General features: G+C 44.8%; 1 protein-coding gene across 2 annotated transcripts in view; it reads left to right on the forward strand.

The window, feature by feature from the left end:
* SMAP1 (small ArfGAP 1) overlaps nt 1-20,308 on the forward strand; it is a 237,132-nt gene continuing 216,824 nt past the window's right edge. For both annotated transcript variants that reach the window (XM_040428637.1, XM_040428638.1), the window contains exon 1: nt 1-337. In XM_040428637.1, the coding sequence (XP_040284571.1) occupies nt 220-337 (118 nt within the window). In that variant the 5' untranslated portion in view covers nt 1-219. The remainder of the gene's footprint in view (nt 338-20,308) is intronic.

Genomic DNA, 20,308 nt, shown 5'->3' on the forward strand with positions numbered 1-20,308 from the left:
ACGGGGATAGCGGCGTCATAGTGGAAGGTTCCCGGAACTGTGGTGTGTGACAGTGAGCGGAGGCTGCAGTCTTTCCCCTCTTCTCCCCGGTTCAGGTAGCCGTGTACGGGGAGCGCTCGTGCCTGCTCTATCCCGCGGTGCTCCACTCTGTATGCCCCGTGACCGCCGCTGTCTGATCGCCACAGCTGTCATTGGTGTCCCCATCCACTGCCCGCAGACATGACCACCCGCTCCGAGAGGGAGAAGGCCCAGAAGCTGAACGAGCAGCACCAGGCTATACTGTCCCGGATGTTGCGGGAGGAGGACAACAAGTACTGCGCTGACTGCGAGGCTAAGGGTAAGTGTCATCGCCTGGGGAGTCATTCATCTGCCCTGAAAACCTGCATCAGAGGATGTGACGTCACTGCCCTAAATAGAAGTGGTAATTAAAGGTGTCCTGTCACGTGACTCCCCGAGGATGCTTGTGGTGATGTCAGGGACATGTGTGAGGTCACTTCTGCTGACGTTTCTGGTTTAGCAGATACCTGTGGTGACATGGCACTTCAGGATAATCTAATCTCTGTGTTGTGGTGTTCCTCTGTTGCTCCTCCAAAAATGTATTCATAAAATGTTCCAGGTTCTGTCTGTCACTGTCACACTGTGTATGGGGGGGCGATGACATCCAGTTGTCAGGTTAAAGGGTTATTCTCGTCTCTGACTATAGGGGCATATCCGCACCTACAACGAGAATGGAGCGGGGAGCACTGTGGCTGGAGGATACCGGATATCCCGGGGTCCGTCCACCACCAAGCGCTGCTCTCAGAGAAGTGAATAGGAGCGCACCGCGCATGCGCGGCTCCTGCCCCCATTCATTTCTATGGGGCAGACAGAAATAGCCGAGCCAACGGTCAGCTATTTTCTGCGGCCCCATAGAAATGAATGGAGGGTGGCTGCGCATGTGCAGTGCGCCCTCTGTTCTCATTGTAGGTGTGGGACCCGCACCTATCGGACAATGGGGGCATATCCTAGCGATATGCCCCCATTGTCAGAGATGGGAAAACCCTTTTAAAGGGGTATTCTCGTCTCAGACATTGGGGGCATCTCGCTAGGACCCGCACCTACACCGAGAATGGAGCCTGCAAAGTCCCCCAAAGAATGAGATGAACAGCACAAAGCAGAGATCCAAGAATTGCTCATTCATGGGGGAATACAATAGGCCTGTGAAGGCTAACCTCCGGCACTCCAGCTGTGGTAAAACTACCACTCCCAAGATGTACACTTGCTTGGCTGTCCATAGAAATAAATGGAGCATGCTGGGAGTCCTAGTTTCACCAAAGCTGGAGTGCCGGAGGTTAGCCATCACTGCAATAGGTTATGTTAGCAGGGATGACGGGTCCTTTTTCTGATCCTTGGGGGTCCTGTCCTCGCTGCCGCGCTATTCATTTTCTCTGGTAGTGCTGGAGATAGCCAAGTATAGCGCCGTCCCATAGAGAAGGAGTGGGGCAGCAGGAGGCATTCTCGACCTAGCGCTCGGATAGGGGATAACTCCTATAATACTGTTATAAAGGATGCTGAGGTGGAGCTGTGTGGACCCAGGAGGCCCAGCATTGTGCAGGACATGTGACGCAAGGAGATGGTCACGTGGCTAATTTCTCAGTGTCCTTTGAACGGTGCCTTGAGCAGCTCTTAGGTTTTTTTCTTGCACATAGTTGTACCTCTAAATCTTCTTTGGCCGTGTACACACAGTGTTCCTCGTGCAAGCGTGTTGTCCATCCGTTTCCTGTCATGGCTGTGGACAACCCTTCTTTCTAGAACAGTTTTTCTATATTGTGGGTGTGCTCCATGTCTGCCGGCCCCTTTGTCTCACAATCACTGACCGAACACTGACGTGTGAATGAGGCATTAAATAGAGAACTGGCTATGTCCCAAACGGTCACTCATTGGACAGGTAAGTGCCATGAATACTTAACATGACTAAAATTCTTGCATCCAGTTACAATCCCTAGAAACAGGTAATACATAGGCTAGTTCTTCCAGTTCTTCCAGTTTTCGTTGTCTGTGTCACCCCCTGTTCACCTGGGGCATGTGTTGGGTGATCGGTGGTAGGTTCACATGGGGCAATGATCAGAAGACAGTCCCTGATGTTCGGTCTGCATTAAAGGCCATTAGGCAAGACTCACATCTGTGGCACTTTTCAGTTTTTCTCCTCTGTTCTACAAGACCCTGCAGTTCCGGGTCAGTCATAGGATGTATAGACTGCCCCTGTTGGACCCCCTTGACTATACTGAGGTCTGTTGGGTTTCCATCAGAGCGCCTGGCAGTTTTCGAGGTATTGCCGCTGTTGGCAGGCTTTTATTTAATTTTTTTTTTACATACAAATTTACATCAATTTGACCTAAAGTTTACTTAATAGATGAACCTAGCCTAAGATGGGATCTCATGAAATCATGATGGGTTTAGGAGTACTTCAGGTCTTAGAGGGGTATTCCGGTTCTAATAAGTTATCCCCTATTGCTTGGTGGGGTCCTGCTGCTGGGTTTTGGGGCCCCTGTTCTTGTGATCAGTGGAGGTCCCAGCAGTCGGACCCCCACCAATCTGATCGTTAACTTGTTAGAAGCGGAATACCCCTTTAAGCTGAGAAACCCTGCCAGAGCATGTTCTTACCTGCTGAGCCATTGCATTTGTAAAGGGAGTTTATAGGGATCGTAATTGGATACAAGAATTTTAGTCATGTTAAGTATTCATGGCACTTACCTGTCCAATGAGTGACCGTTTGTGACATAGCCACTTCTCTGTTTAATGCCTTATTCACACGTCAGTGTTCGGTCAGTGACTGTGAGCCAAAACCAGGACTGGAGCCTCCACAGACATGAGGTAGAAGGAAAAGATCTGCACCTGTTCTGTGTTCAGAGCCGCACCCGATGGAAATCACTGACCGAACACTGACGTGTGAATGAGACATAAGGCTGTGTTCACACGTGACTGTTTCATGTGAGAAATCTGCAGCGTTCTACAGTACCAGCAAAGCGAATGATCCTGTTCCAATTCTCAGTCGCACACGACAAAGTCTGCCGCAGAAGCTGACCCGTGGTGTGGATGGAAATCTGTAGCATGCCAATTTATATTGCGGGTTTCATTGTGGATTTCCCCTTTTCCAATGCAAAGGATAAAAGATTTCAGGCTGAAAAGCTGCAGACAATCAGTCATGTGTGAACCAGCCTGAAGGTCCACTGTGGAGCGTCCTAACTCCTCCATGCTTGTGCCTACTGGTTATTTCAGGATATGTACATTCCGACAGACTTCCGAGGAACAGCAGGTAGGTCAGGGTGGCCATCCACATTAGCACTCAAACTCTCTCAAACCCACCAGTTTTGGTTGAATTGGCTGATGTCTAATGTGTATGAAGATCTCCAGACTTTCCCTCACACAGCAGGGAAAGAAGGATCCCCTCATCTGATCCCACACGGGATGAGCTGCTGCCAGGGGGTTCTGCAGGTGAACAGAGGGGTATGGCAGTGGCTTATTTCTCACTCTTCACTTCTGTTCTTCACTTCTGTTTGGTGAATTACACGTCGCCAACATGCACAGTGGAGTCCCATTATTATGACCACTTCCTACTTTTGCCGTTGGCAGTGTGTAGCTCATGAAGGAAATCACATGTGGTGAGCTGGCATGGTGGGTATATAAGGTGTGTGATGTAGTTTGTCTGCACACATATCCCTCATTGCTGTCATGAGTGGAAGGGGGGACTTGATTATTGGCTTCGGGCCAAGGGGACAGTATTTCTGAAAGTGCGCACTTTGCGTACTGTGAGCTGTTTGCATACTGCTGTGGTGAGTGGACAAATGGCACCATGTGCTATTGATGTGAGGTGAACGTTGGCTACAAAGGTGCAGGAGGGCGCACCGACATGCCAGCTCACCACCAAAATGAACCAAGGGGCTACCAGATATGTCTAAAACAGTTCAGTGAACCCTACTGCATATGAGGCTCTGAAGTAGACCAATGGTCAGTGCACCACTTCTAAGCAAGTTTCATCGGCAGAAAAGGCTTCCATTTTCGGAGCAGTATCAGAACTGAACCTCCACTGCATAGTTGCCTTTTCCAATGAGTCACGTTTTCTGCTTCATCAAACAAAAGTACATTGGCTTGTCAGGTGAGAAACATCAGACAACAATTGATGGGAAGAACACAAGTTGGTGGTGGCAGAGTTGGGCATGAATCTATCCTTGCAGATCACGTACACCCATATATGCTGATTGTCTTCCCTGGGGTGGATGGGATCTTCCAGCAAAACGATGCAACATGTCACCCAGCTAGAAACATCTGACATTGGTTGGAAAAGCATGGCCAAAACTTCAAGTACTACCCTGGCCCCCTAATTTCCCAGACTTGAACCCAATTGAGCACCCGTGGGACCACCTTGATTGTCGTGTTCACTCTATGGATTCCAGCAGCTGTGGGATGCACTGCAGTCAGCCTGGCTCCAGATACCTGTGACAACCTACCTGGACCTTAAGTCACTCCCAGCCCATCTAGCTGCTGTCCGTACTGCACATGGTTGATACTCTGGATGTTAGGTGGTCATAATATGGCTCAGCGGTGTACTATGTGAGAGGGTGACTACATATATCCCAGGCAGACCTTTTGTTCAGAATATTTTTGACATTTTAAATACCTGTTTCAGCTCCTTCACACACAGTTTTGTCCCTAGCAAAGACAAAGTTTTGTCACAAAGAAAAACACTTAAAAAAAAAAAAGTCTGACTTGAACACCACCTATGTTAAAATGCTGTTGAATGATCCGTCTAATGATTGTCACATGAACAATGCCGTCTTCAGTGTACGGTATTTAAGGGGGTGTGATGATATACTGCTCCACAGCTAGACAGTGTTTTCGGTCTAGTCATCTCGTGGCAACCCATGGTCAATGGAGTGCTGAAATGGTGCACACAATTGATGGCCAGTAGAAGACCTGTCATGTCCATCTAAAACTGGCAGCATAACTTGCTCATTACTGGTTGTGGCCTTTTTTCCCCAAAAAAAAATAAAAAATAGCCTTGCCCTTCAAACCGACCGGTAAGTTGTCACCCAACTGTTCACTGGTATCGGGCACCAAAACTAATGGCGCCGATTGTAGGTGAACAGGAGGGAGGAAGAAGACAAAAAGAGCCCCCACATCCTCTGCCAGAACAGTCTTCAAAAGAGTTTAGCGCAAGTGTGAAACTAGCCTAAAGGTGTGTGTGGACAATTTTAGTTGTGTGAGGATGTGATGTGTCCTCTGAAAGCTGAATACCTCCTCATTCTTAAAATCTCTACTTGCTGATCGCTAATGGAAGAACTTTTGTTTAGATTCGGCGGCTGCAGACCGCTACGAGGCTAATACCAATTATAGCTGAGAGGTGGATGTAGTTGTATCCAGTTCATGCAGTGCTCTGTGAGCTGAATACAGCAAGTGCATAGTCAGGTCCATAAATATTGGGACATTGACACAATTCTAACATTTTTGGTTCTATACACCACCACAATGGATTTGGAATGAAATGAACAAGATGTGCTTTAACTGCAGACTGACAGCTTTAATTTGAGGGTATTTACATCCAAATCAGGTGAACGGTGTAGGAATTACAACAGTTTGCATATGTGCCTCCCACTTGTTAAGGGACCAAAAGTAATGGGACAATTGGCTTCTCAGCTGTTCCATGGCCAGGTGTGTGTTATTCCCTCATTATCCCAATTACAATGAGCAGATAAAAGGTCCAGAGTTCATTTCAAGTGTGATATTTGGAATCTGTTGCTGTCAACTCTCAAGAGGAGACCCAAAGAGCTGTCATCTAGATTGTAAGATTGGAAATAAATAGATGGACTGGACTGGCACTCTGTATGTATGGTGTAATAAGAGTAAAATATAATAAAATACTATTAAATATAAATGAATAATGTATAAATACGATGAATACAATATGAAATAATCACACAATTTAATAACAATAAAATATAAAATGTATCACTGCAATAGTGGACACTGCACAATAATATAAAACACTACAAATGACACTCAATTATGATGAATTGATACCAAAAAAAGAGTCCTTCATGAGAATCCTTGGATGAAGGTAAAATAGAAATAGTGGGTGTAATGTCCTTCTTCTCAAAAACTGCTTGTATGCAGTGTGTGATTTTAGTCCACGGTTTGAAAAAAAGGGTATCTAAATGGTTTTTTAAATTTGGTCCAAATATGCTAGATGAAATGCTATATATTCTCCAATAGCAGTATTATAGCCTAGACCCAGGTGATTTTCAAAGGTACCGCATACCCAATTGTAGACAATTTCGTCTTATATCTGAGAACGCCAAAGTAGCGAGGTGTGTGGCGTACTAATTGCTGATAGATAAAGTGCTGTATGCTCTCAGGTAACGATAGTCTTACCTTGACCCAGATAATGTTCAAATCATATACCGGATTGTAGACGATTTCGTCCTATATCAAAGGACGCCAAGGTAGCGAGGTCTGTGACGGGTGACCGGACTGTTCGTGTCTCAAGCTGTCGGCGTCTCACGTGACCTATGACGTACCTTTGCTCCGGGATTTGTGTCAAATTATCGCGAGAGGTGAACTCGGCGATTTCTGTATAGCAAAGTCTTTCTTGGAGCGCTCCAAATTTTGCGGAAAAGTTCACAGACTTGATATCATCTGTGAAAAGGCCTTAGACAGAGTGGGGAGCTATCAGCTGGTTACGACAAACGCGTTTCGGGGACCTCTTCCCCTTCTTCAGTGGCAGCCACTGAAGAAGGGGAAGAGGTCCCCGAAACGCGTTTGTCGTAACCAGCTGATAGCTCCCCACTCTGTCTAAGGCCTTTTCACAGATGATATCAAGTCTGTGAACTTTTCTGCAAAATTTGGAGCGCTCCAAGAAAGACTTTGCTATACAGAAATCGCCGAGTTCACCTCTCGCGATAATTTGACACAAATCCCGGAGCAAAGGTACGTCATAGGTCACGTGAGACGCCGACAGCTTGAGACACGAACAGTCCGGTCACCCGTCACAGACCTCGCTACCTTGGCGTCCTTTGATATAGGACGAAATCGTCTACAATCCGGTATATGATTTGAACATTATCTGGGTCAAGGTAAGACTATCGTTACCTGAGAGCATACAGCACTTTATCTATCAGCAATTAGTACGCCACACACCTCGCTACTTTGGCGTTCTCAGATATAAGACGAAATTGTCTACAATTGGGTATGCGGTACCTTTGAAAATCACCTGGGTCTAGGCTATAATACTGCTATTGGAGAATATATAGCATTTCATCTAGCATATTTGGACCAAATTTAAAAAACCATTTAGATACCCTTTTTTTCAAACCGTGGACTAAAATCACACACTGCATACAAGCAGTTTTTGAGAAGAAGGACATTACACCCACTATTTCTATTTTACCTTCATCCAAGGATTCTCATGAAGGACTCTTTTTTTGGTATCAATTCATCATAATTGAGTGTCATTTGTAGTGTTTTATATTATTGTGCAGTGTCCACTATTGCAGTGATACATTTTATATTTTATTGTTATTAAATTGTGTGATTATTTCATATTGTATTCATCGTATTTATACATTATTCATTTATATTTAATAGTATTTTATTATATTTTACTCTTATTACACCATACATACAGAGTGCCAGTCCAGTCCATCTATTTATTTCCAATATTTTTCCTGTATGGGTGATACAGTTTTCTGGACTTGAGCACCTGGCCCTAATCGTATAGCAGTGAGCTATTCCTATTATTTATTTAGATTGTAAGATTGTCTAGATTGTAAGCATGGTGTTCCACAACCTCCCACTTCAGTAGTCTCAGGGTTTCCAATGTGAGGGCTGCATTGTGGGTTTGGGCGTTGTCTGTGCACTTTCTGCCCACAAAAAGTGTATGATGGAACGCTGTTTCGCTTTGGTGCAATTTAGAAGTTTTGCAGCCATCTTCTCCACAGTGTGACAACTCTTTTATACTAAATTGCAAGGGCAGCCGGCTTGGCCGACTAGTCACATGACCCATTACTACTCACTGTTTCCAACAAAAATATAAAGGTGCAGGAACTTTTTGAAGACTCCTTGTATAATGTGACATTGTTGGTAAAATGTTTCTCCTTTTGGGTACCGTACAGAGACCATGAAAATGGAGCATCATTCATATACAAAGTGGATGAGAAAACTGCAGAACCTTTTCTCATGTAGTGATTAAGCGTTCTGTACATGAAACCACAAACCTTTTTAAATCCGCTTCTCATGGCTGATGCACTCTTTTTTTGACTAATGTAAATTTGCCTTTGAGATGGTTGAGCGTCACTGACTTTTATGTTTACCTTTTTATACAACACCTTCATTTTATTGAGTCATGAAGAAACTAGGTACTTTCAGGAGTTCTAGGTCTTCTGGTGTCCGAGCAGAATGACCCCCATGGTTTTGCCAATATTCCTGGTCAACAGCAGCTGCATCCGCTTATCACTGCTCTTCTGGAATTTGGATATAAAAATAGTCCTGCATCTGATTTTATCTGAGCATTCTAGAAATTGAGGAAATGAAATTATGTAACCATGGCTATTCCTCCTCCTTACAGATGATGATAGCTATTGTGTGCATTTGTATATATGATCTCTGTGGTTTATATATAGTCGTAGGAAGCAGATGGCAATTTTACATACAAGATTAGAGTTCTGGAGTGGTTAACCTCTCCATCACTCTACTGCATTCCCAGTTTCGGGAGCTCACCGTGCAACTGAGATTTGCCTCATCCAGTTTTGTGCAATAAATGTGCTGTTTGGGCCCTCCTCTATTAGCCAGCAGATGGAGCGCCTACAAAGAGCGTCCTTTGCTCTTGAGGACCTGTCATGTACACTATTGTATCATATTTTAAGGAGAAATGTCTTTAATGGTGTTTTATGGGAGTACTGTATTGATAACCTGTCTTCAAGAAACAGCTGATTAGCAGGTGTCCTGGAAGTCAGACCCTTATAGGTCATCAATATTTTACTCCTTGAAACCCCCTTTAACCACCTCAGCCCCCAGTGCTTAAACACCCTGAAAGACCAGGCCACTTTTTACACTTCTGACCTACACTACTTTCACCGTTTATTGCTCGGTCATGCAACTTACCACCCAAATGAATTTTACCTCCTTTTCTTCTCACTAATAGAGCTTTCATTTGGTGGTATTTCATTGCTGCTGACATTTTTACTTTTTTTGTTATTAATCGAAATTTAACGATTTTTTTGCAAAAAAAAGACATTTTTCACTTTCAGTTGTAAAATTTTGCAAAAAAAAACGACATCCATATATAAATTTTGCTCTAAATTTATTGTTCTACATGTCTTTGATAAAAAAAAAATGTTTGGGTAAAAAAAAAAAAATGGTTTGGGTAAAAGTTATAGCGTTTACAAACTATGGTACAAAAATGTGAATTTCCGCTTTTTGAAGCAGCTCTGACTTTCTGAGCACCTGTCATGTTTCCTGAGGTTCTACAATGGCCAGACAGTACAAACACCCCACAAATGACCCCATTTCGGAAAGTACACACCCTAAGGTATTCGCTGATGGGCATAGTGAGTTCATAGAACTTTTTATTTTTTGTCACAAGTTAGTGGAAAATGATGATTTTTATTTTCTTTTCTTTTCTTACAAAGTCTCATATTCCACTAACTTGTGACAAAAAATAAAAACTTCTATGAACTCACTATGCCCATCACGAAATACCTTGTGGTCTCTTCTTTCCAAAATGGGGTCACTTGTGGGGTGGTTATACTGCCCTGGCATTCTAGGGGCCCAAATGTGTGGTAAGGAGTTTGAAATCAAATTCTGTAAAAAATGACCTGTGAAATCCGAAAGGTGCTCTTTGGAATATGGGCCCCTTTGCCCACCTAGGCTGCAAAAAAGTGTCACACATGTGGTATCGCCGTATTCAGGAGAAGGTGGGGAATGTGTTTTGGGGTGTCATTTTATATATACCCATGCTGGGTGAGAGAAATATCTTGGTCAAATGCCAACTTTGTATAAAAAAATGGGAAAAGTTGTCTTTTGCCAAGATATTTCTCTCACCCAGCATGGGTATATGTAAAATGACACCCCAAAACACATTCCCCAACTTCTCCTGAGTACGGAGATACCAGATGTGTGACACTTTTTTGCAGCCTAGGTGGGCAAAGGGGCCCATATTCCAAAGAGCACCTTTCGGATTTCACAGGTCATTTTTTACAGAATTTGATTTCAAACTCCTTACCACACATTTGGGCCCCTAATATGCCAGGGCAGTATAACTACCCCACAAGTGACCCCATTTTGGAAAGAAGAGACCCCAAGGTATTTGCTGATGGGCCTAGTGAGTTTATGGAAGTTTTTTATTTTTTGTCACAAGTTAGTGGAATATGAGACTTTGTATGAAAAAAAGAAAAAAAAAAAAATCAGCATTTTCCACTAACTTGTGACAAAAAATAAAAAATTCTAGGAACTCGCCATGCCCCTCACGGAATACCTTGGGGTGTCTTCTTTCCAAAATGGGGTCACTTGTGGGGTAGTTATACTGCCCTGGCATTTTCCAGGGGCCCTAATGTGTGGTAAGTAGGTAAATGACCTGTGAAATCCTAAAGGTGCTCTTTGGAATATGGGCCCCTTTGCCCACCTAGGCTGCAAAAAAGTGTCACACATGTGGTATCGCCGTATTCAGGAGAAGTTGGGGAATGTGTTTTGGGGTGTCATTTTACATATACCCTTGCTGGGTGAGAGAAATATCTTGACAAAAGACAACTTTTCCCATTTTTTTTTTATACAAAGTTGGCATTTGACCAAGATATTTCTCTCACCCAGCATGGGTATATGTAAAATGACACCCCAAAACACATTCCCCAACTTCTCCTGAGTACGGCGATACCAGATGTGTGACACTTTTTTGCAGCCTAGATGCGCAAAGGTGCCCAAATTCCTTTTAGGAGGGCATTTTTAGACATTTGGATACCAGACTTCTTCTCACGCTTTGGGGCCCCTAGAATGCCAGGGCAGTATAAATACCCCACATGTGACCCCATTTTGGAAAGAAGACACCCCAAGGTATTCAATGAGGGGCATGGCGAGTTCATAGAATTTTTTTTTTTTTTTTGGCACAAGTTAGCGGAAATTGATATTTTTAATTTTTTTCTCACAAAGTCTCCCGTTCCGCTAACTTGGGACAAAAATTTCAATCTTTCATGGACTCAATATGCCCCTCACGGAATACCTGGGGGTGTCTTCTTTCCGAAATGGGGTCACATGTGGGGTATTTATACTGCCCTGGCATTCTAGGGGCCCTAAAGCGTGAGAAGAAGTCTGGAATATAAATGTCTAAAAAATTTTACGCATTTGGATTCCGTGAGGGGTATGGTGAGTTCATGTGAGATTTTATTTTTTGACACAAGTTAGTGGAATATGAGACTTTGTAAGAAAAAAAAATAATAATTCCGCTAACTTGGGCCAAAAAAAATGTCTGAATGGAGCCTTACAGAGGGGTGATCAATGACAGGGGGGGTGATCAATGACAGGGGGGGTGATCAATGACAGGGGGGGTGATCAATGACAGGGGGGTGATCAGGGAGTCTATATGGGGTGATAACCACAGTCATTGATCATGCCCCTGTAAGGCTTCATTCAGACGTCCAGATGCGTTTTGCGGATCCGATCCATCTATCAGTGGATCCGTAAAAATAACGCGGACGTCTGAATGGAGCTTTACCCCCCTGTCATTGATTACCCCCCTGTAAAGCTCCATTCAGACGTCCGCATTATTTTTACGGATCCACTGATAGATGGATCGGATCCGCAAAACGCATCCGGGCGTCTGAATGAAGCCTTACACGGGCGTGATCAATGACTGTGGTGATCACCCCATATAGACTCCTGCTTGGTCAATGCATTTTGTACAAAACCATCTAAGCCCGTATGCCAAACGTCAAGGCGATCTCTGTTACACGGGTCCTAACACTAAATACTACCTGTTATGCGCCATAATGACCGCCATAAAATTCAGGGAGTGTTGGACCCACATGCATGCTGGATCCACTCTGCCTTTTTCCCTTTTTTGTGCCAAAATGGCCTCCATTACAAGGGATGCAGGTACCAACATGCATGCTGAGCCCACTCTATACCCTTCCTGGTGCTAAACAGCTTCCAATGAATGTAGTGAGAGCAGGCTACAGCTTTATACTGAAAGTAATTAAAATCAGCCGATGGGGCAGACAGGCTAATCAGGAGTGCACGACTCGCTGGAGTGCCACATCTCCAGCATTGTAAATCTGCAAAAAAAGAGGGTTAGTCAGCACCTCCCAGTGCGCAGGTGCACGCCGCCATGGCAAAGACCTAGAGGAAAAAAAGGAGACAATGCGGCAGCACTCTGCAAATCAGACAAAGTACAACAATGCTAACAAAAATTATGATGCTAATACTACGCTTAAAAAGCGAGATGCTTGGTCAATGCATTTTGTACAAAACCATCTAAGCCCGTATGCCAAACGTCAAGGCGATCTCTGTTACACGGGTCCTAACACTAAATACTACCTGTTATGCGCCATAATGACCGCCATAAAATTCAGGGAGTGTTGGACCCACATGCATGCTGGATCCACTCCAGCATCATAATTTTTGTTAGCATTGTTGTACTTTGTCTGATTTGCAGAGTGCTGCCGCATTGTCTCCTTTTTTTCCTCTAGGTCTTTGCCATGGCGGCGTGCACCTGCGCACTGGGAGGTGCTGACTAACCCTCTTTTTTTGCAGATTTACAATGCTGGAGATGTGGCACTCCAGCGAGTCGTGCACTCCTGATTAGCCTGTCTGCCCCATAGGCTGATTTTAATTTTCAGTATAAAGCTGTGGCCTGCTCTCACTACATTCATTGGAAGCTGTTTAGCACCAGGAAGGGTATAGAGTGGGCTCAGCATGCATGTTGGTACCTGCATCCCTTGTAATGGAGGCCATTTTGGCACAAAAAAGGGAAAAAGGCAGAGTGGATCCAGCATGCATGTGGGTCCAACACTCCCTGAATTTTATGGCGGTCATTATGGCGCATAACAGGTAGTATTTAGTGTTAGGACCCGTGTAACAGAGATCGCCTTGACGTTTGGCATACGGGCTTAGATGGTTTTGTACAAAATGCATTGACCAAGCATCTCGCTTTTTAAGCGTAGTATTAGCATCATAATTTTTGTTAGCATTGTTGTACTTTGTCTGATTTGCAGAGTGCTGCCGCATTGTCTCCTTTTTTTCCTCTAGGTCTTTGCCATGGCGGCGTGCACCTGCGCACTGGGAGGTGCTGACTAACCCTCTTTTTTTGCCCATATAGACTCCCTGATCACCCCCCTGTCATTGATTACCCCCCTGTAATCAATGACAGGGGGGTAATCAATGACAGGGGGGTGATCAGGGAGTCTATATGGGGTGATCACCACAGTCATTGATCACGCCCCTGTAAGGCTTCATTCAGACGTCCGGATGCGTTTTGCGGATCCGATCCATCTATCAGTGCATCCGTAAAAATCATGCAGACATCTGAATGGAGCTTTACAGGGGGGTGATCAATGACAGGGGTGTAATCAATGACAGGGGGGTGATCAGGGAGTCTATATGGGGTGATCACCACAGTCATTGATCATGCCCCTGTAAGGCTTCATTCAGACGTCCGGATGCGTTTTGCGGATCCGATCCATCTATCAGTGGATCCGTAAAAATCATGCGGACGTCTGAATGGAGCTTTACAGGGGGGTGATCAATGACAGGGGGGTAATCAATGACAGGGGGGTGATCAGGGAGTCTATATGGGGTGATCAGGGGTTAATAAGTGACGGGGGGGGTGTAGTGTAGTGGTGCTTGGTGCTACTTTACTGAGCTACCTGTGTCCTCTGGTGGTCGATCCAAACAAAGGGGACCACCAGAGGACCAGGTAGCAGGTATATTAGACGCTGTTATCAAAACAGCGTCTAATATACCTGTTAGGGGTTAAAAAAAACACATCTCCAGCCTGCCAGCGAACGATCGCCGCTGGCAGGCTGGAGATCAACTCTCTTACCTTCCGGTCCTGTGAGCGCGCGCGCCTGTGTGCGCGCGTTCACAGGAAATCTCGCGTCTCGCGAGAGGACGCGCCGGCGTGTCCAGGAGGAATAAATCAACCACCTCCAGGACGCGTCTGTGCGTACAGCGGTCCGGAGGTGGTTAAAGGGCATCCATCAGCAGATTTGTACCTATGAAACTGGCTGACCTGTTACATGTGCACTTGGCAGCTGAAGGCATCTGTGTTTTTCCCATGTTCATATGAGCCCACATTGCTAAAAAAAAAGGTTTTAATATATGCAAATGAGCCTCTAGGATAAATGGGGCCGTTGTTACACCTAGAAACATTTGCATATATTAAAACATAATTTTTTTTTCCCTTCTCCCATGACAACATCACAGAGAGAGAGATGATCTGCCCCTAGGGACAGGAAATCTGAAGTGGTTTCCTGTCCCTGGAGTGGGAGACCTGCAGTTTAACTTTGAGGTTCATACCGGTAGCCTAGAAGTCCCAGATATGTTCTGGAGGGCTATGTGGTAAATACCTGCTGGGGTCTATCGCCCATACGTTGGGCTGGCAGGACCCTAGGAGCCGGTGGTTGTCCGGGGCTTCCACCAGGCTCTTGCAGCAGGTGCGTGTGTGCTCCTCAGGGGGAGTGAGGTCACGCGACATCGGAGTGAGAAGGGAAGCAACCCCAAGGGGGGGGGGGGTGTTGAGTTCCAACGCATGCGGCCGGGATCAATGGAAGAATCGTGTATCCGGAAGGCCCGTTTTACTGCGTGCGGTCCAGAGGAGGTCAGAAGTAAAAGTTTCCTTTGAAGTCATGTAAACGTCAGAAGAAATCCGTAGAAGACTGGGGGTCAGAGGCGGATTCTTCAGCTGATAGTGAGGAAGTAATAGACACATACGACTCAGAAAATTCCTCTTCCTCGGAAGATGAGATGGCGGGTAGATCATTGTTTCCTGTAGAAGATACTGACAAGTTATTGAAGGCTATTCGTTACACTTTGGACTTAGAGGATGTTAAAGATAATAAATGTATGGTCCATTCAGTGTTTGAGGGACAAGAGAAGAGACATAGATGTTTCCCGTTTGCATAAGAGTGTGTTGGCCCTCCTCGACAGAGTGGAAAAAAACAGATAAGAAAGCTTTTATTCCTAAAGGTTTTAAAATAAAATATCATTTGGAGGAAGAACCCTCTTCCTCCTGGGATAAAGCACCAAAGATTGACGTGGCTATATCTAAGATCTCTAAGAAGGTCCTTTCTACCGTTTAAGGATATGGGGTTTCTGAGGGACCCATTAGATAAGAAGGTAAATTCCTGTCTAAAAAAACACCTGGGAAGCGGTGGCTTACGCTTTTAGACCAAACATTGCAACCACAGTTATGGCCTGATCAATTATCTGGTTGGAACATTTGGAATGTCAGATTAGGGAAGTGTCCAAGAGAGCAGATTCTAGCCTCTTTGCCTACTTTACAGAAGGCAGCTGATTTTATTGCGATGCTCCTGTAGATTCGGTCAAACTGGTTGCGTGGGCATCCTCCCTGTCCAATTCTGCTCGCAAAGCGCTTTGGTTAAAGAATTGGGGAGGTGGGGATTTGTCCTCAAAGCAGAGATTGTGCCGCATACCTTGTCAGGGTCCGTTTCTGTTTGGGCCTGATTTAGATTCCCTTTTAGAAATAGCTGCGGATAAGAAAAATAAGCTTCCTGGATTCTCTCCAGGTTCCTCTTCTACCCCCTTTTCCAGATCCAGATGTACCTTTCGTTTCTCATCTAGATTTCTAGTGCTGTAGAAATATTAATAGTTGTAATCTGCTCTCCAATATCTTTGTGTAAGGAAATGTAAACCCCCTTTCCCTCAGCTGCAGTCAGAGCCAGACCCAGGTGTTACCATCTTGAATTCTGATCAACTCCTCCCCGCCCAGTCTGTTTCTTTTATTTACTCACAAAAGGTGTAAAAGGGGCTGGCCCAAGACAAGGATACAGGAAGTGATGACATACAGGAAGTGATGACATGTCAAAGGACAGGGAAGGGCATCAATGTGGCTGGACAGACAATGCACACACCCCATCCCTGTATAAGGATGAGTCATGTCCATTGCCTGACCAGCCAGGTGGCCGCCCATCCCCCATCACTGTCAGCATGGATCTCATTCAATACTGCTCAAAGCGACCAGTATCTAGTGAAGATCATTCTACTGGTTCTTATAGGTTTGAGATCATCTGCGAGACATTGCTACGGCTATTGTCAGTATACGGTACGAGTATACCGACAAGGCAGGTATGCATGTCTTAAAAGCAGATATGTATCCAGAAAGGGATAGCGAAGCCACAGCAGAGGTATAATATGTATCTCTCGTTATGCAGACTTCACTTCTCTAATGTGTATAGACATTTGAAGGGAAGAAGCCGAGCGCATTGCACTTAGTGCTCACAAACAGGCAAACGCCTCCCTATACACTACTGAGAACACGTCTCCAAGCCCATGAGAAGGTTTTCATACTGACTGTTTCACCACTGGTCCCGACTCAACCCAAGTACCCTCTGCTAGAGCGTTCTTTGGCCAAATCCAACACAGGGAGACAGATGACAATCTATAAAAACACACACACACACACATAATACAATTTCCACAACACTAGGTAGGTGCCAATTTAGCAACAAAAAACAAAATTCTAGATCAAAAGGGTTTGGGGGAATGGGCTTCCTGTTCGGAGGTTCCTCCTCCCAGCCTAAAAAACCACCCCAGCAATGACTCCAAGAGTTCTGTGGGAGGAAGACTAAAGTTTTTGTTTTCTTCCTGTATGGGTGAGAAGACTCATAGGCGAAGGTTTAAAATTAGATTTTCGGATAAGACCTCGTCAAAGATTCGTAGGTACAAGGGCTCAGGGTTCTTCGGTTATGGAGGTAGAAGTCTTAAAGCTATTAGAGAAACAGGTGCTAGTTCCATTGGCAGAACAGGGGAAGGGGGAACAGACAACTCTTTCCGCACAATTATAAATCTGATGCAACTAAACAAGTACCTTCTGTTAAAGAAATTCAAGATGGAGTCGATAACATCAGCAGTTCATCTACTATATCCCAGATGTTTTATGGCATTCTTGGATCTGAAAGACATATTTTCATGTCCCCATACACCCTTTGCATCAGCAGTTCCTCAGAGTGGCAGTGGCTATCAAAGGAAAAATTTGTTAGCTTCAATTTCAGGCGCTTCGTTTGGCCTCTCTATGGCCCCCAGAATTTTTAGAAATGTAATGGTAGGTGTAGCCTCATTTATAAGGAAGGAGAACATTTTATTCCTGCACTATCTGGATGTTTTTTTAATTATAGCAAGCTCTCAGCAGGCCTGTATGATGGCGGTGCAAAGGGTGATGAAAATGGAACATTTAGGCTGGATGATAAATCTCAAGAAATCTCGATTTGTGCCAGAGACTCGTCAGGTGTGTTTGGGTTTTCTCCTGGATTCGGTAATCCAGAGAGTTCTTCTAACCAAAGAGAAGATATCATGTGTCCATGCAAAGCTGCAGATGTTGAAATCATCTCAGACATTGGCGGCCAGGAAAGCTATGTCTGTCCTGGGGTGAGTGACCTCCTGTATTCCGGCGGTGGAATTGGCCCAATTTCATGCACAACGGCTACAGGCAGAAATACTTCTAGCACTAAAGAAGACAGGGGGATCTTTGGACTCAAAAATGGTAATCTCCAAGAAGGCGTTAGATCTGTACTGGTGGGAAGGCAGCGAGAATCTGAGTCTGGGTTCCTTGGAGTAGTTTTGACGACAGATGCCAGCCCTTGGGGATGGGGAGCACTTTGTTTAGATCAGATCATTCAGGGTTGGTGGTCTCCTGTACAGAGAACATTCTCAAAGAGGAAGGAGCTGCTAGGTATGAGACTGGCTTGGAGACAGTGATACCTTTCATTTGTTTAAAGCATAAAGGAGAATGTCAGTCAGCGGTAGCCTACATAAATCATCAAGGGGGGACAAAATCTGTTTCCCTCATGAAGGAAGCCGATCTGTTCCGGAATCTGGAAGGGAAGGTCAGTTATCTTTCTGCTCTCCACATAAGAGGCCAAGAGAACTTCCAGGCGGACTTCCTGAGCCGTCATCAATTGAGATAGGGGGAATGGTCCCAGAACCTTTCAGTTTTTTTGGAGATAGTCAGACTGTGGAGCACTCCCTCCATCGACCTCTTTGCCACTAGAGAGAACAGAAAGGTAGAGAGGTTTTGCTCTCTCAACCCAAAGGAATTCCCCGATGGGGTGCATGCTCTCCTTCAGAAATGGGATTTCCCCTTAGGCTACGTTTTTCCTCCCTTCCAGCTCATTCTTCTAGCCCTCAGGAAAATCGGGGACGAGGGTGCAAGAATAATTATGATGGCCCCTTTCTGGCCAAAGAGCATGGTTCTCTTTCCTGAGATCCATGTCGGTTACAGATCCCTGGATTCTTCCAGAGATTCCAGACCTTCTGATGCAGGGCCCAGTGTGTCATCCAATTGTTAGGGGTCTGCATCTTATGGCCTGGAATTTGAAAGGTCATTACTGAATAGATATGGGCTTTCAGAAGCTCTAGTATCTACCTTACTAAGAAGTAGAAAAGCTGTGACAGTTTCAATCTATGTTAGAAAAAGTTCTTAAAATTTTCAGGGATTAAGGAAGGTTCCTTGGCCTCTGAGACTTCAGTCATTCAGATCCTGGAGTTTCTACAGAATGGATTGTCTCTGGGGTTAGCAAAGAGCACCCCAAAGATTCAGGTTTAGGCCCTGTCAGCCCTCTGGGGGAAGAATTTTGCCATTGACCCTTGGGTGGTAAGGTTCTTCAAGGCAGTAGACCAGAATTGTTCCGGTTAAGGCGGCCAGGTTTCCCCCCGTGGGATCTAAATTTAGTGTTAAATGCTTTAACTGGAGATCCCTTTGAACTGTTGTCGTCCTGTTCAGTGAAGCTACCTTTTTAAACTAGTCCTTTTGGTAGCTTTAACCTCTGCAAGGAGGGTTTGCAAAACTCAGGCTATCTCTATCAACCCTCCTTTTATGTCTATTTTGGATTATAGGGTTATTCTCAGACCAGATTCTAGTTTTTTACCTAAGGTTCCTTCCAAGTGTAACAGGCTTTAGGAAATAGTCCTCCGATCTTTTTTGTCAAACTCAAGAACCAGGAGGAAAAGTATTTCCACTGCTTAGATGTGAGGAGATGCCTTATGCGTTATCTAGACTAGAGGTAACCAAGGAGTCGAGAAAGTCCTCTGCGTTGTTCGTTTTTTTTTTTCTGGCATAAATAAGGGTAAGGTGGCCTCTAAGAGTTCTCTAGCCAGATGGATTAGGACGGTTATTGCTCTAGCTTACACATCTTTTGGAAGTTCTCCTCCTCTTTCTCTGAAGGCACATTCTACTAGTGCAGTCTCTACCTCTTGGGCTGAAAGAGCTAATGTTTTTATTGAACAAATCTGTAAGGCTGCCACCTGGTCGTCTTCTACCGTCACTATTGGCTCCAACTGAATCCTGTCTCTGAACTTCTGTTTGGTAAAAAGGTTCTGCAAAAGGTGACCCCCATCTGTTAGGAAGGGTTTGTCTTCTCTGTAATCTCTCTCTGTGGTGCTGTCGTAGGGGAAGGGAAAAATGATTACACTTAACGGTAATCAAATTTTCCAGACCCCGCGACAGCACCCTTCCTTATTACCTCCTTTGGTGTTTTCATGGTTTCTAATGAAGTTGCACTGGGTGTAGCAAAAAAATGTATTTTTGGATAAACTAACCTAGGTTGGAATCACTCTCACAATCTGTAAACCACTGAGGTGGGAGAGAGGCTCCACCTTTTTATTCTTCAGGTTTCCTGTCCCTGGGGGCGGATCCTCTTTGTGGTGCTGTCGTGGGGTCTGGAAAATTCGATCACCTGTGAGTGTAATCATAATTTTTCTCAGCAATTCAGGCACATATGAACATGGGACCAAAACAGATGCCTTCAGCTGCCAAGTACACATGCAAGAGATAAACCAGTTTCTTGTGACACACGCCATTTAATGCTTCATTACCCTTGTGGTGGTGCCATAGTGGATTTGCTATAGATTCCTGTGCCATTTTCTGCTAATGTGGAGCATTGTATGATCAGCTTATTATGGAAGGATGTTTTTAACAAGATAGAAGTGGACAGCACCTTTGAAAGTGAAGCCCATCCACTATGGATCTTTGTGATAAAGCATAGTACTTCAGAGTCCTACATTTGCTGTATATGCCAGGAAAAGCTCATGGTGTGGTATGCATTAAATGGAT

This window comes from Bufo bufo, chromosome 4 (assembly GCF_905171765.1).
Source record: "Bufo bufo chromosome 4, aBufBuf1.1, whole genome shotgun sequence".
NCBI classification, from domain to species: domain Eukaryota; kingdom Metazoa; phylum Chordata; class Amphibia; order Anura; family Bufonidae; genus Bufo; species Bufo bufo.